This window comes from Onychomys torridus, chromosome 9, assembly GCF_903995425.1.
Source record: "Onychomys torridus chromosome 9, mOncTor1.1, whole genome shotgun sequence".
Taxonomy (NCBI): Eukaryota; Metazoa; Chordata; class Mammalia; order Rodentia; family Cricetidae; genus Onychomys; species Onychomys torridus.
In genome coordinates, this window is record NC_050451.1 from 30322262 (window position 1) to 30335411 (window position 13150).

Below are 13150 nucleotides of genomic sequence, written 5' to 3' on the forward strand. Positions count from 1 at the left end.
TAAATCTGGGGCATCTAGGAGCAACTGTAGGCAAGCATGGAGAGAGAGGAAATGAGACCTGCCCTGCTCCCATGCAGGTCCTCTCACCGTGTCAGAGCATGAGTGCCACGCACAAAGCCTAGCTCTTAATGGCCCACTGCTGGCCCCCACTCCTGCACCTTTACTGCCTCCTGGGGTCCACAGGTGCTATCAACGTGGGCTCCCTTCCAAGCTGCTTCTGGCATTTTTACCTGCTCAGCCATAAAGCCCTGGGAAGCAATGAATCTAGGGCTGAGGAACCGCTTGCACAAGTGCTGGGGTGGGGGAGAGATAGGGAGCAGTGACTGTATTTTTGCAGAGCTGGCACTTTTACGCCCCTCTCTCCCAGCTCACTGCTGGGGCAAGCAGGACAGTGAAGCCTTGGCCTCAGATAATTGTCGGGAGCACCCCAGGCCAAGCCTAGCCTCCCTGTCAGAACTTTGGAGGCCGGACTTTTCTGTTGCCAGGGAAACCAGTATTCCCTGGAAAGGAAATCAACACTGGTGCTTTGGCTGTTAAGATGCAGCCCCTCCCTGTGCTCCCCGAAATGAGTTCCCTCCAAAACTGATTGCCCCTGAAATCACCCAGGCGACAGCATCCCGCCTCCTCCCTGAGCTCAAGGAGATGCCAGAAAATGAGATCTGCCCCTGACCTTGCGTTTTCCACCTCTCTTTAAAACATTCCATTGTAGTGCAAGGCCGCGTTTTGTTTTTCTTATTTATCTTCCTCTCCTGCCAGCTGGGGATCTGAGTCTTTCTCTGCTCTTGTTGACTGGAGCCAGAAGGGAAAGGCCTTCCACCTCTTTCTCCCCTTCAGCTGTCAGGAAAAATAAACAAGCAGCTTTATATTTGGAAAACAGAGGGTCTTGGCCACCAGATTGCTATGTCCGGGGGCAGGTCACAGCCTTGGTTGTCCCCCTCCTGCAACAGGGGTTTGAAATCTGACCTGCAGGTTTCTAGAGCTGGAGGGGGAGGGCAGGCCTGTCTTTACTCACATAGACTTTTAGAAGTCATTGGAGGGTCACTGTGATCCTCCAGCGGCCAGCAGTTGTGGGCCTTAGGAAAGCGAGTTATAAGAAGGAATAGCCAGAAACAATTCCAGAGCTGGCAAGCTGTGAGCAGGGGTGCCTCATTCCTACCCTGTACTCTACCCACCCAGGTCATAGATGAACCTGAGCCTATGGTGACATTACCAGATCCTTCAAGGAGATTTTTGGTGGGGGGCTGGTGGGTGTGGGTTGAAACAGGGTGTCTCTGTGTAACAGACTTAGCTGTCCTGGAACTCGCTTTGTGGACCAGGCTGGCCTCGAACTCACAGAGACCAGCCTGCCACTGCTTCCCCAGCGCTGGGATTAAAGGTGTGCACCACCACACCAGTCTCTAATGAGAATCTTGATGCAGGACCCATTGTCCTTGTGCACTGCTGAATGGAGACTAAACAAAGCAGGGAGGCAGAGAGAGAAGGAACCAGACTAGCTAGAGGGTGGTTAGAGGCTTTTAGGGTTCAGTAGAAGAGAGTGAAGCTATTAAGAGCCCTTGGTCCAAACAACCACCAGACCCTTCCCCCTTAGAGTGTGGGTCTCCCCACCCCAACTTCTGCTGGGACTTGATGCTCCATCCTCAGCCTGCCCTGTGACCTGTGCCCCCAGGACCCATTTTGTTTTGGTGATCTGCGGAGTTACTTTGTCACCTACAAGTGACTCCCTGTTCCATAAGTAATTTTAAATAAATCCTTTCTTGTCCCTGAACTTCCATAGGAAGCAAACACGCCCCTACTGGGCTTTTCTCCTTCAGATTTGCAGACAGCATGTGGTCTAGGAAGTGTGCCCATCCATTGGCAAGCAAGGGCCACAAGCCCCAGCCATGTGAAGCACCAATCCAGGCACAGACGCACAGCAGGGGTCCCCAGGCCTTTGCATCCTCAATCTAGGTTTGCATGGGTCTTCCTGAAGCCCTGTCAGCTCTCGCTATTAGCACGATGCTCTCAGAATGTAGAGTAAACTAATGAATTACAGCATGATTACACAGCACATAATTAACTTTGTAATTAATATGCAACTGCCACTTAAGCTAAAACACTGCTTATAGAGACGTAAGGCAGTGGGAAATCACAGGTCAGAAATGGGCTTCGGGATTTTTAGAAGACTAAGCGGAAGTGGGGGATCACGCAAGGCCACAGGGCATGTTAATTAAAAGATGGTGAATAATGGGAGCCCAGAAATGTTTTCATTCTGCACCTTCTTTAACAAAGACCCCTAGTGCTTGCCAGGTTGATCAGCCAGCATTAGCCAAATCAGCCCCTGAGCTTTGTCTTTTCATATACAGGGCAGGCCTTACCTTCCTGCCCTTCCTTCCTTGGCCCTTGGAGCCTGGCTGGACCCCTTCTCCAGAAAGCTTGTGGGGTACCCTGCCTCCAGGGCTCATCCTCATGCTGGGCATAACCAGCAGGTGTCTGGGCAGCTCCCCTGCCTCACCTGTGTTTTAGGCTTCGAGAAGTCAGGGGTTCCATGATCTTATCATTCTCTTTAAATCTAGAGGATCCCTTAGACATCATCCCACCCAGCCCCCTCCTCCCACTAAGGCCAGAATCAAGGGACTAAGCATCTGAGTCACCTGGTAATATGGGCACGGGCTGAGCAGGAAGCCTCCAGAGAGTCCCTCTCTGCTGTAGAGTGCTACCAGACAAGGAGCCATTGCCTCTGTGGGATTAAGCCAGAGGTGAGTCAGTCAGTTACACACACACACACACACACACACACACACACACACACACACACACACCAGTTTTATGTCCTTGGGAAGGTTGTGTAAGCTCTCTGAGCCTTGCTTACTATAAGGTACAGGCAGTGAGACCCATCCCAATGGCAGAGTACGGAAGATGTACCTGAAGAAGCTTGTTGGGGTGCACATGATGTATAGAGCTGTCTAAGGTTTCTGCAGCTAAGGGAACAGGTCCAGAGAAGTCAAGTGTATATACATAGCACTGCACATGGGCTGTTGTGCTTGGAAACTGCCCCCCCACAAAACAAACAAACAAACAAACAAACAAAAAACAGGAGCACCCCAATGATGGACCCCTGTCCATATATCCTACCCTGAGCTGGATCTTTAGGACTGAGTTGTCCTGGCCCCTGGCTCCAGGACCATGTGCAGGTTCAAATCCTAGCACTATGTTTTATGATCTGATTTTAAGCTCCTTTATTCATCCCTGCCTGAGCAGCCAGCCCCATCAGTAGATGGCAGCAGTCATCCTGCCTTTGGCTGCCTTGTTACAATTCATAGGAGGAAATGTCAAATGTGAGCCTGGAGAGTGGTAGCTAAGGTGCACCTGTTCTCATTATTATTCAAAGTTAGTGGAAGCTGCAGGGTGTTCACCCCTCCCACAGCCTTGGGGAGAAAGCCCTCAATCTTTGGGCCACTGGGCTTCACACACCTGGCTCTTGTGGGGGAAGGAAGGGTATTGGCTTCAGCAGATCTAGTCTTCTCCTTAGCCAGCTCCTGTGACCTTTGCCCATTCAGGAATTGGCTGGACCTCTGCTCCCAGCCTAAGCCAGACTTGCTGCAGAGGGGAGCTGTCTGGATTTCCACGAGAGGCAGGCACTCATGAAGCTTCTCAAGGTCTTGGATCCAGGGCCCCAGGGTTCAGCTCTTCCTGGGGCTTCTCTTCCCAGAGATACTTTGGGTTCAGATCTTCATGTGAAACCGAGTTCGTCCTGCACCCACCCTGGTAGCTCTGCCATCTCTGATTGCTGCCAGCTCTTCTGTGTCTCCTCCTCTGCCTCTGCTCTTTCCTTTGTACCCCACTGGCATGCCTCATAGGTTAGCATTTCTCAATATCTCAATATCTGGGGACATTCATGCCTATGGAATTTTCAGTTGTGTTCAGGAAAAGGAGTGTCTGTCTTATGATTCAATGCCTGTGGAAATGTCAAGTGTTCAGAGCCATGTTGGAACATGTAGAGGCCATCTCTCCAGGAGGGCAGAACATAGAACATTTGTCTCGTCTGACCAGGGCCTCAGTTCTTCAGGATGGCCTCAGGAGATTGTGTTCCGGGAGACAGATCACAGCCACTCACTGACCCTCTCTTAACTTACTTCAGTGTACCCTCTCTTGCCTCCTGTCCTCACTACAGACATTGCCTCCCTGGATAGGCTCTGTTTGGGTACCCTTGCCTGAAGACCTCACAAGTCTCGGAGCTCCTGCTGTATTCCTTACACACACTGAAACTTTACAGCCCGAGCCTTTCCCACTCAGTGCCTCTGCCTAGTATTACAGCTGGCGGGCTTGGCCATGCCTCACTTTTAGTCCCTGTTCATCCTCCAAGCCCCTGGAGTGGTTCATTCCAGAGGGATGTGGGGAGGGGTTACTGGAGAGATGGCTCAGTGGTTAAGAGCTCATTCCTGAGGACCTGAGTTCGATCCCAGCACCCATGTCAGACAGCTTACAACTGCCTGTAGTGCCAGCTCCAGGGGAGTCTGACACCTCTGACCTCTGTGGGTGCTGACATTTGTGGGCTTATGCCCCACACACATATACACAATTGAAATAATAAAAATAAATCTTAAAAAAGAGAGTTACTGAGGGGTAGCGCCCCCAATCCATTCTTAGCAGCCTCAGTTTACAAACTGAGCCTCTTTTTTAAGGCACTACTGCAAAATTTAGTAAGCAGGCTTAAAAGCTAGGCTTTTGGGGTTTTTTTCAGATTGAAAATTTTTAGCCTTCAGAGTAATGGCATATAAGTCTTCCTCAGCAGGCGCCAGGCTTCTGTTTTTTTCCTCCCTGCACGGATATTGTCCGAGGGCCAGGGAGCCTGTACAGAACTAGTAGTTGCGGCTAGATGCAGATTCTTGTTCAGTAACTGACTGACTGAGTGAGCCCAGCAGTCTGGGTGGCTGGGTCACCACTTCATGTTTGCAGAAGAGCCCAGGGCTCAGAGGCCAGCAAATAACAGGGGCAGGATTTGAACCCAGTGGCCTAGTGCCCTTACCACTAAGCCACTCTGCCTATCTAAGACTGCATGATGACAAGAAGGTCAGGACACCCAAGTGCTCTGTGAACCACAGAGTGCATGTGGTGGGACCTCTCGTCACAGTCGCCAGGCAGGAAGTAAGGTTCCACTTATCCCTAGAGGGCCTCTGAGCTGAGACAGCAGTGACTGGGTCCCCTGAGACCCTCATACCCAGACACTCACTGAGCTCAGACAAGATATTAGACAGTATGATGGGGGCTGGAACCCTTGAGAGAAAAGAGACTTCTGCCCAGAGCCCTGGGGTCACAGCTCTGCAGGGAAAGCATGGCTGTCTCACAGTGGGCACGGAGCTTTCCTTCCTGTCACCCTTGGGATGGGCATTCAGCCCAACCCGGGGAGCTGGCAGCTCCCGGCAGCCCACTGTGGCAGCTGTGGACTGAATGTGGCCTAGCCTAGACCGGCACCTGCAAGGGCCAACTGGGACTGTGAGAGGCCAGGGGAGCTGAGAGGCTCGGCAGCTGGAGCTCCCAGGCCTGGGCAGGTCTACTAGGGCTTTCTTTCAAGGTTCTTCCCTGCCCACACCCACCCTTCCCAGGTCTGGTTCCTCAGCAGTGAGTGCCAGGTGGTCTGACCGCTTCCCCGGATCCCTTCCAGGTCTAGGCCATGAGAACTGTTGCTTCTTGTTTCCTTCTTTCTGTGTGTTTGGGTTTTGGTGTTTTGAGACAGGGTTTCTCTGTGCAGCCCTGGCTGTTCTGAAACTCACTCTAGCCCAGGCTGGCCTTGCGCTCACAGAGGTCCACCTGCCTCTGCCTCCCGAGTGCTGGGATTAAAGGTGTGCACCACCACCGCCCAATGGTTGTTGTTTTCTGTCTGCCACTTTTAGCACAAATCTCCCTTCTGATACTTTTCCTTTAAAAAGAAAAATACAGTTTTTGAAAAATTTGATAGACTGAGGCAGATAGAAGCTGCTCTAAAGGCTAGAAAGGACTCTGGTTAAAAACTCATTGATTTCCCAGCACCCACCTCTGGAGGCTCACAATCACTTGTAACTATACAACTCCAGGGGATGAGGGGTCTGACCCCCTCTTCTGGCCTCCACAGGCACTACACTCGTGTGCGTGTGTGTGTGTGTGTGTGTGTGTGTGTGTGTGTGTGTGTGTGTGTGTGCGCGCGCGCTGTTCCACTGGACAGCCATACCTCTGTCTGGCTGAGAGCCTCGGTTTTCCCATCTGCAAAATGGAGTGATAGAGTCAGCTGTGCAGCTGTGCGGTCCCGCCATCCAGGGGCCTCCTGGGAGCCTTGCTCACCCTCTGGCTTTCAGGAAAGAACACCAAGTCAGGGATCTGGAAGTAGGTGTGGGCCCTACCTGATGGCCTCTTGCGGCTCACTCTCCTTTCAGAGATGAATCACTCAAGGCCAGGGAGACAGCTCGGTCAGTAACAGGCCTGTCACACAAGCACCAGGACCCCAGCTCTGATCCTTAGAACCCCCATAAAAGCCATATAGTAGTGCAAACCTATGACCCCAGCATAGATGTGTGTGGCAGCAAGGGAGATAGGCAGACCCCTGAAGCTCACTGGCCACGCAGCCTGGCAGAGTCAACAAACTTCAGATTCAGTGTGAGATTCTGCCTAAAAGAAAAATAAATAAAGGTGGAGAGAAACTGAAAAAAAGAAATCCCGTTGGACCTCCACTCACACACTCGCACATATACCCTAGCACCAACATGCACACGCTACACACATACACAAAGTTGTGACTCACCTGGACGTCTTCATTTCCTGGGTAAGCAAGGAGTGGGTGAGTAGACAATCATCTGTCAATGTCTGGACTAAGGAAGAAGAGTGTTGTGATTGATTAGCCATGTCTGTCTTGGGTTCAGGAGCTGGAGGTGTTTCTGTTCTCAGCCTTGCTCTAGGCCCCACTATCCCTGAACTGTGTGGCCCCTTACAGACCTATTGAGCTCTCAGGGCTCCCTCTGGAAAATGCTGTTGCCTTTGTCCTATCGGGTTCCTCACAATACCAAGTAAGTAGATTTTGAAGGAGCCAGAGGTAGGAGACAGTCAGAACACCCTCTGTGCCCAGAGCTGTAGTTATAGGAACATCTATCTGCCTGAGTTCACTGCTTTCTGGAAGACTCCAGCTTCCCTCCTTCCCTGTCCCCCAGAGCTCTTGAGTAACCACTGGCCTCCCCCACCCCTCCCCATTTCCTGGCATCTGAGACTTCTGAATAGCCACCGGCCCCGAGGCAAAGGCAGGTCAGGACCTCTGTGTGAGTGCTGCTGTCCTGGGAGACACAGTCATTTCGGCATTGCACAGCAGTGATGGTCACTTCCTCGCTCTGGGCAGTGGGGCTGGGGAGGAAGTGTCCAGTTGATGAAGATCTGCCGTGCTCCTGTGCGGAATGGGCTGTGCAACAGAGGCGCTTGTGGTCAGAACAGGGACAGAATCCCGGCGCCACTTCTCAGCACTATGGCCTCAAGCAAGTCACTGGGCCTCTCAGAGCCTCGGTTTCCTCTCTGTGGCTGGACCATGATAACTAGGACAGAAGTCACAGCAGAGTTGTCACTGAGTGAGGTGATGCAGAGAACCTAGTGGGGAGACTGGCTTTGGAGAGAAGAAGAGCCCCAAAGGCCTTGTCCAAGACTGGACCAGCCCGTGTGTGTGTGTGTGTGTGTGTGTGTGTGTGTGTGTGTGTGTGTGTGTGTTAGTGGAGTGGGGGTCAGGGATCTAGACTGGGGCCAGGAGGGCTTGTCTTGAGGATACTGCAAGGCTGCTATGGCATCCTATGCCCAGAGGACAAAGAGCCCAGATGCAGATGCAGTCCTGAGCCTAGTGTGGGTGGGGATAGTGGCCGACCTTTCTCAGGGCCACATTCTAGAGTGTGTCACTTCTCTAGACAGTCCAGGGCAGAATGTCAGGCATGGCTAGGTGGGGCTGCCCTTTGGGACCTGGCTCTGAAAGGAAGGCTCTGTAGTTTTTCTTTAACCAACGCCAACAGTGGATGCTCCTGTGGATAGGGTGGGTGCTGGAAGATGGGGTCACTGAGAGAAGAGGGTCCACCCTTCCAGAAACCTCCAACACAGAGCCAGAACCTCTGCAGTCACTGGCCAGATGGTGTGGGCCTTATGGAGCCTGGTCACAGAGTGTTTGCTGCTTGTATAGAGGAAGCAGGTGTGGGCCTTCCAGAATCCTCCCTCCCAAGTGTCTTTGCTCCCTCTGCTCCTTACCCCAGCAGGGAGGGGAGGAGATTTCCTGTTCTCCTATAGAAGACAGGCTCAGGAGGTGAAAGGGCCTTCCCAAAGTCCACAGCCAGGAAGGCCTGGCCCTCGGCCCACCACCCACTGGAGCCCCGCCCTGTGCAGGCCTCCTGCCTGCCCAGGGCCTGCCCTCACTGCCTGACCTAGAGAAGGACAGCTGGTCCCCAGCAGCTGCCCAGAGCTTCCTCACTCCTCTGGCTCCTGCTGCCTGCCCTTCTTCCAGACTCCCCTGGAGTAGAACAGAGTAGAACACCAAAGTCGGTGTCACTTCCTCCACCTGCCTTTGCTTCCCATTTCTCAGAGCTTCCATGACTTCCCTTTCAAGATGAGGAGGGTGGAGGTCTACATCAGGGCTTCCCTTTCCTCAGTCCATCCACCCCACCCACCCCACTGTTAACTAAGACTACATTCAAAATGACTTTGAATTCAGATCAGCCACTGGTGAAGTAGCTCAACTCCATCTTAAATAAGATCTGTGAGCTCACTCTTGGTCATTTTCCTAGACCCAAGACTTCACTATGAAAATGGAAAAGGTTTGCCCATGGACTACCAGAAATCGTCCTTTTCACTCACGGGACAAGAGTCACTCCTTAAGAACACTGCCCTCGAAGGCCGGTACCTCCTAGGCCCAAGATCCCCTGGGTACAGCTAAGATTTCAATTCTCAGTACCTTCGCCATGGCCATGCACCCTCACTTGTCTGTCCATCAAGTGAGCACATTCTGGGTATGGGATTTAAGATACGTAAGTGCCATACATCGTGGCTGAAGGGGAGACAAGTGTATGACAGAGATGCTGAGGAGATGGGAGTAGAGTGAGGAGTAGTGCCACTAGGGGCTTACAGTTTCCTAGACCTTGATGAGTGGAAGGGACAGGCATTCTGGCCGGCCAAGTCAAAGCTGTAGCAAAGTCTTCAGAGCTCAGACTAGGAGTCAGCCAACTGTCCAAGGGAGGGACTTGGGAAGTGAGCTAGAAGTGGTGGGAGGTGGGGGGGCTAGGCCAGGAAAGGCCATGGGTGAGCCTTTCCCTCTCAAAATCTAAAACTGGGATGGTACCCTAAAGCCTGGCTTTCTCTCTCTCTCTCTCTCTCTCTCTCTCTCTCTCTCTCTCTCTCTCTCTCTAACTAGTCTGTATCTATCTATCTATCTATCTATCTATCTATCTATCTATCTATCTATCGCCTAGCAAGGCTGTCCCCAGCTGACGAACCTTGGTCCTGTTTCAGAGCACAATCTCTACTCAGGCTCTTGGTAGAGCCTCCCACCCCTGCTGCCGGCCCCACTCCCCCCCCCCACCCCCTACTCAAACTGCAGATGTGCACGGTGATTGAATCATTTCTGCACACCGTTGCTCACACAGCTCCCCAGAGATGTGCTACTTGCCTGTGCAAGCTGTCGGGAGATGTGTGTGCTCGAGTGCATCTGGACCAGCAGCCCGTGTGTGCACATACCTGCTCTGGAGAGTGAAGAGGGGCACGTAGGTGCAGGGACAATGCACAAACACCTCCACCTGGAGGTGCTCAGGATCACTAGCTAGGCCTAAAACAGTAAGAAAAGAAAGCTGTCTGTAAAATGGTTTAAAGGTGCTCCTGCCACACTAGGGTGTTACATAAAAGGGTCTGAGTGCCCACAGTACAGTAAAAACGCCCTGTCCCTGTGTCCAGGGAAGAATCCAGGGCAGGGCCCTATGTGCAAGACAGCCAGAGGGTTCTTGTCCGTTTGAGACTTCTGTCTGCTCCGTTCTGCCCCTGGCATAGTTGAAGAGGCTGGCTTCTTAGCCTTCAGTTCTCCACACACAGTTCATTCTCAGAGAGGTTTTTCGTCCACAGGACAGACTTGGCCTGAGCTTTGCTAGGAGATGACAATGTAAATAGAAGCTCCTCCTAGCACGACCACCCCTGGAAATTAGGAAGACTCAGCCTGACTCCCATGCCATCACCTAAAACCTTCCATGCATGTAATGAACCCTGCCCAGGCATAGCTTCACAAAGAGGCAGTGTCTGGGGCATGAGGCCATCTTGGGGGTGGGGCTATCATGGAGTTTTCCAGGCAGCAGGCTCCCCAGCTTGGGAAGAACCTTTGAATTTTGAAGTTGAGTGCTCTGTTCCTCCTGAGGTGGAGTTTCCAGGCAGCCAGAGCCCTCAGAGATGCTGGAGTTTGGCAGGCTACCAGATGATGACTAGTCCAGCCCTTCATTTTACAGCTAAGAGAAATTGAGACCCAGCTTCTTACCCGGTTCATCCAGTGGGAGGGTGGCAGAGTGGGTACCCATTGCAGACCCCGGGTTAACTAGGAAGGCTTCACACAGAGATAGCAGCATAGTCAAGGTGCCTGACTGAGCTCACAAGCACTCAGGGAGCAGCAGAGTGGAAGAGGCATCCAGGCATTACTTTGGGTTGATAGAGAGCCCAGACCTTGCTGGGTGCTAGAGCTGCAGAGGCTAAGGGTTTATGAGGACTTCTCCAGGCACCTAGAGGCAAGCATAGCTGAGTGCTGCTTCTGTGGCTGTAGAGCGACCTCTGCTGGCTGCCAAGCACCACTTCCCGACCTCAGGGTTCTGGGGTGGCCTTGGAAACCACTCGCTTCGGATGGGTTCAGTGGAACAAGGACATCCTCAGGGGCCCAGTCATGGCTTAAGATAGGAATATAAAGGAGACAGCGGCCACCAGTCTTAGAGGCATGGAAAGAACAGCATGTCCATGGTTAGAAAGGCTCTAGAGGTTTGCATATTAGCTCAGCCATGCCTCAGAACTGGGCCGCCAATGAAAACAGCAGGTACAGAAGCCAGACTGTCCCTTCCAGGTCCCATTTCTTCTGCCCAGTGCTAACCTCTCCTCAGGCCCTGGACCCTTAGCTTTCACATCCTTTCCCCTTGCAATGTGGAATTCAGACCCATCACTTCTGTTTGTTTCTGGTGTTAGTGACCCTCCACCATTACTATCAGCAGGTTGGAACAGGAAAGCCAGGATTCTGCTCTGGCTCTTACAAGACCAACAGTAAATTGAATCACAGTTTCCTCATGTACAGTATAGGACCACTGCAGGATCCGTCAGTGCCCAGGGCCTGGACCAGCACCTGACCATTAGCAGGAGAAGCTCAACCAGTTGTCACCTAGTAGGTGACCTAGGGTAAATGCGGGTTTCTCTTCTTTTGAGACAGAGTCTCAGCAAAACTGACCCTCCTTGCAAATGCTGTGATGATGCATACGTGTGCCAAGAGTTTCTTGAACACTGAAAGATCACGTCATTTTCATAGGCCATGCACTGGCCCCAGCACTGGAGATCTTGCAGTGTTCCCGGGCCAGTGGAAGCACAGGGCTGGGCAGATGGAAACTAACAGTGTAGGGATAGATATAAGGATGGATGGATGGATGGATGGATGGATGGATGGATGGATGGATGACTGTCCTAGTCGGGTACTATCACTGTGAGGAAACACCGTGACCCAAAGCAACATGGGAGGAAAGAAAGGGTTTATTTAGCTTACATACACTGAATTACAGCCCACTGGGGGAAACCAAGGCAGGAAGTCAAATGGGATGGGGCACTGGAGGCACAGGAGATGATGCAAAGGCCATGGAGGATGCTGCTTACTGGCTTGCTCCCCATGGCTCACTCAGCCTGCTTTCTTATAGAACCCAGGACCCCCAGCCCAGGGATGGCACCACTCACAATGGGCTGGGCCCTCAGTCACTAATTAAGAAAATTCCCCACAGGCTTTTCTGCCCACAGCCTGATGCTATGAAGACAGTTTTTTCACCTGAGGCTCCTTCCTCTCAAATGACTTTAGCTTGTGTCAAGTTGACATAAAACTACCCAGGACATCAACAAACAAGACAGTCACTGAAATGATAAAGAAATGATGGGCATGGAGTTGGGTGTCAGGGAGTATAAACATTTGACAAGTACCAGGACAGTGAAATGAGGGTCGGGATGATGACAGGAGAAATAAACACAGCACAACCCCCACTTTTACCTTCTTGCTGGAAGACTACAAGATAAAGCTGGGCACTCAGGGCCCCTCGAGGGCAGGACTGCCAGTGTTGAAGTGGGAGGATAATAGCTGGAAGGCTGTGCAAGGTTGTCAGGTGTAGTGCTACCCAGTGACACCCTCTCTCCTCTCTCCTCAGGCTGGACCACGTTCATGGCTCTCGGGTAGAAAGCAGTGAAACGGCCAGAATGAATTCTATGGACAGACACATCCAGCAGACCAATGACCGTCTGCAGTGCATCAAGCAGGTGAGTGTGGCTGGCTGGCAGGGTGGGGAGGGGAGGCAGGGAGCAGGTCTGTGCTGCAGCAGCATGGTCCCTGAGTGCCAACCTAACCCTAGATTCACACACTTGAATGCCAGCACCGCCTCACCCCGACCCAGCTGTGTGACTTTGGGCCATTGTCCAGCCTTCTCTGGGCTTTGCTTCCATGCTTTGAGCTGTGGTGAGCAAGCAGTGAGACGTCTAACACCGTGGTTCACTTTTTGCCACGTTCCTTCCCAGACATCTGTTCCCGGGCTCCCTGCTCCAGCTATTTGCTAAAGGCAATGAGAAAAGGTTTGGTATAGTGACGCACTTCTGTGGTTGCATATACTAGGTAGATGGAAGCAGGAAGATCGGGAGTTCATGATAATTTTCAGCTACTTAGTGAGTTTGAGGCCAGGCTGGGCTATATGAGACCCTATGCCAAAAAGTTACAAGAAAAGGTTCTGGGAAACTAAAAGAAACTGAGGCACAGAAAGGGAACACTGTCTTAGTGGTGTTAGGACAACTTCATCCTACAGTGTGAGGGTTACCCCAGCTTACCCACACACTGACTGAACCCCAGTGGCAGTTCACCTCCAGCACCCCTGGAATGGATTGTTGGTAAGTAGGGAACTCCTCACTAGACACGCCCCACCAGAGATGACTAGAC

The 13150-nt window shown here is 52.1% G+C and overlaps 1 protein-coding gene across 5 annotated transcripts in view; it reads left to right on the plus strand.

The window, feature by feature from the left end:
• Positions 1–13150, plus strand: part of Zmiz1 (zinc finger MIZ-type containing 1) — a 120047-nt gene that overhangs the window by 16273 nt on the left and 90624 nt on the right. For all 5 annotated transcript variants that reach the window (XM_036198641.1, XM_036198640.1, XM_036198644.1 and 2 more), the window contains exon 2: positions 12375–12483. In XM_036198641.1, the coding sequence (XP_036054534.1) occupies positions 12424–12483 (60 nt within the window). In that variant the 5' untranslated portion in view covers positions 12375–12423. The remainder of the gene's footprint in view (positions 1–12374; positions 12484–13150) is intronic.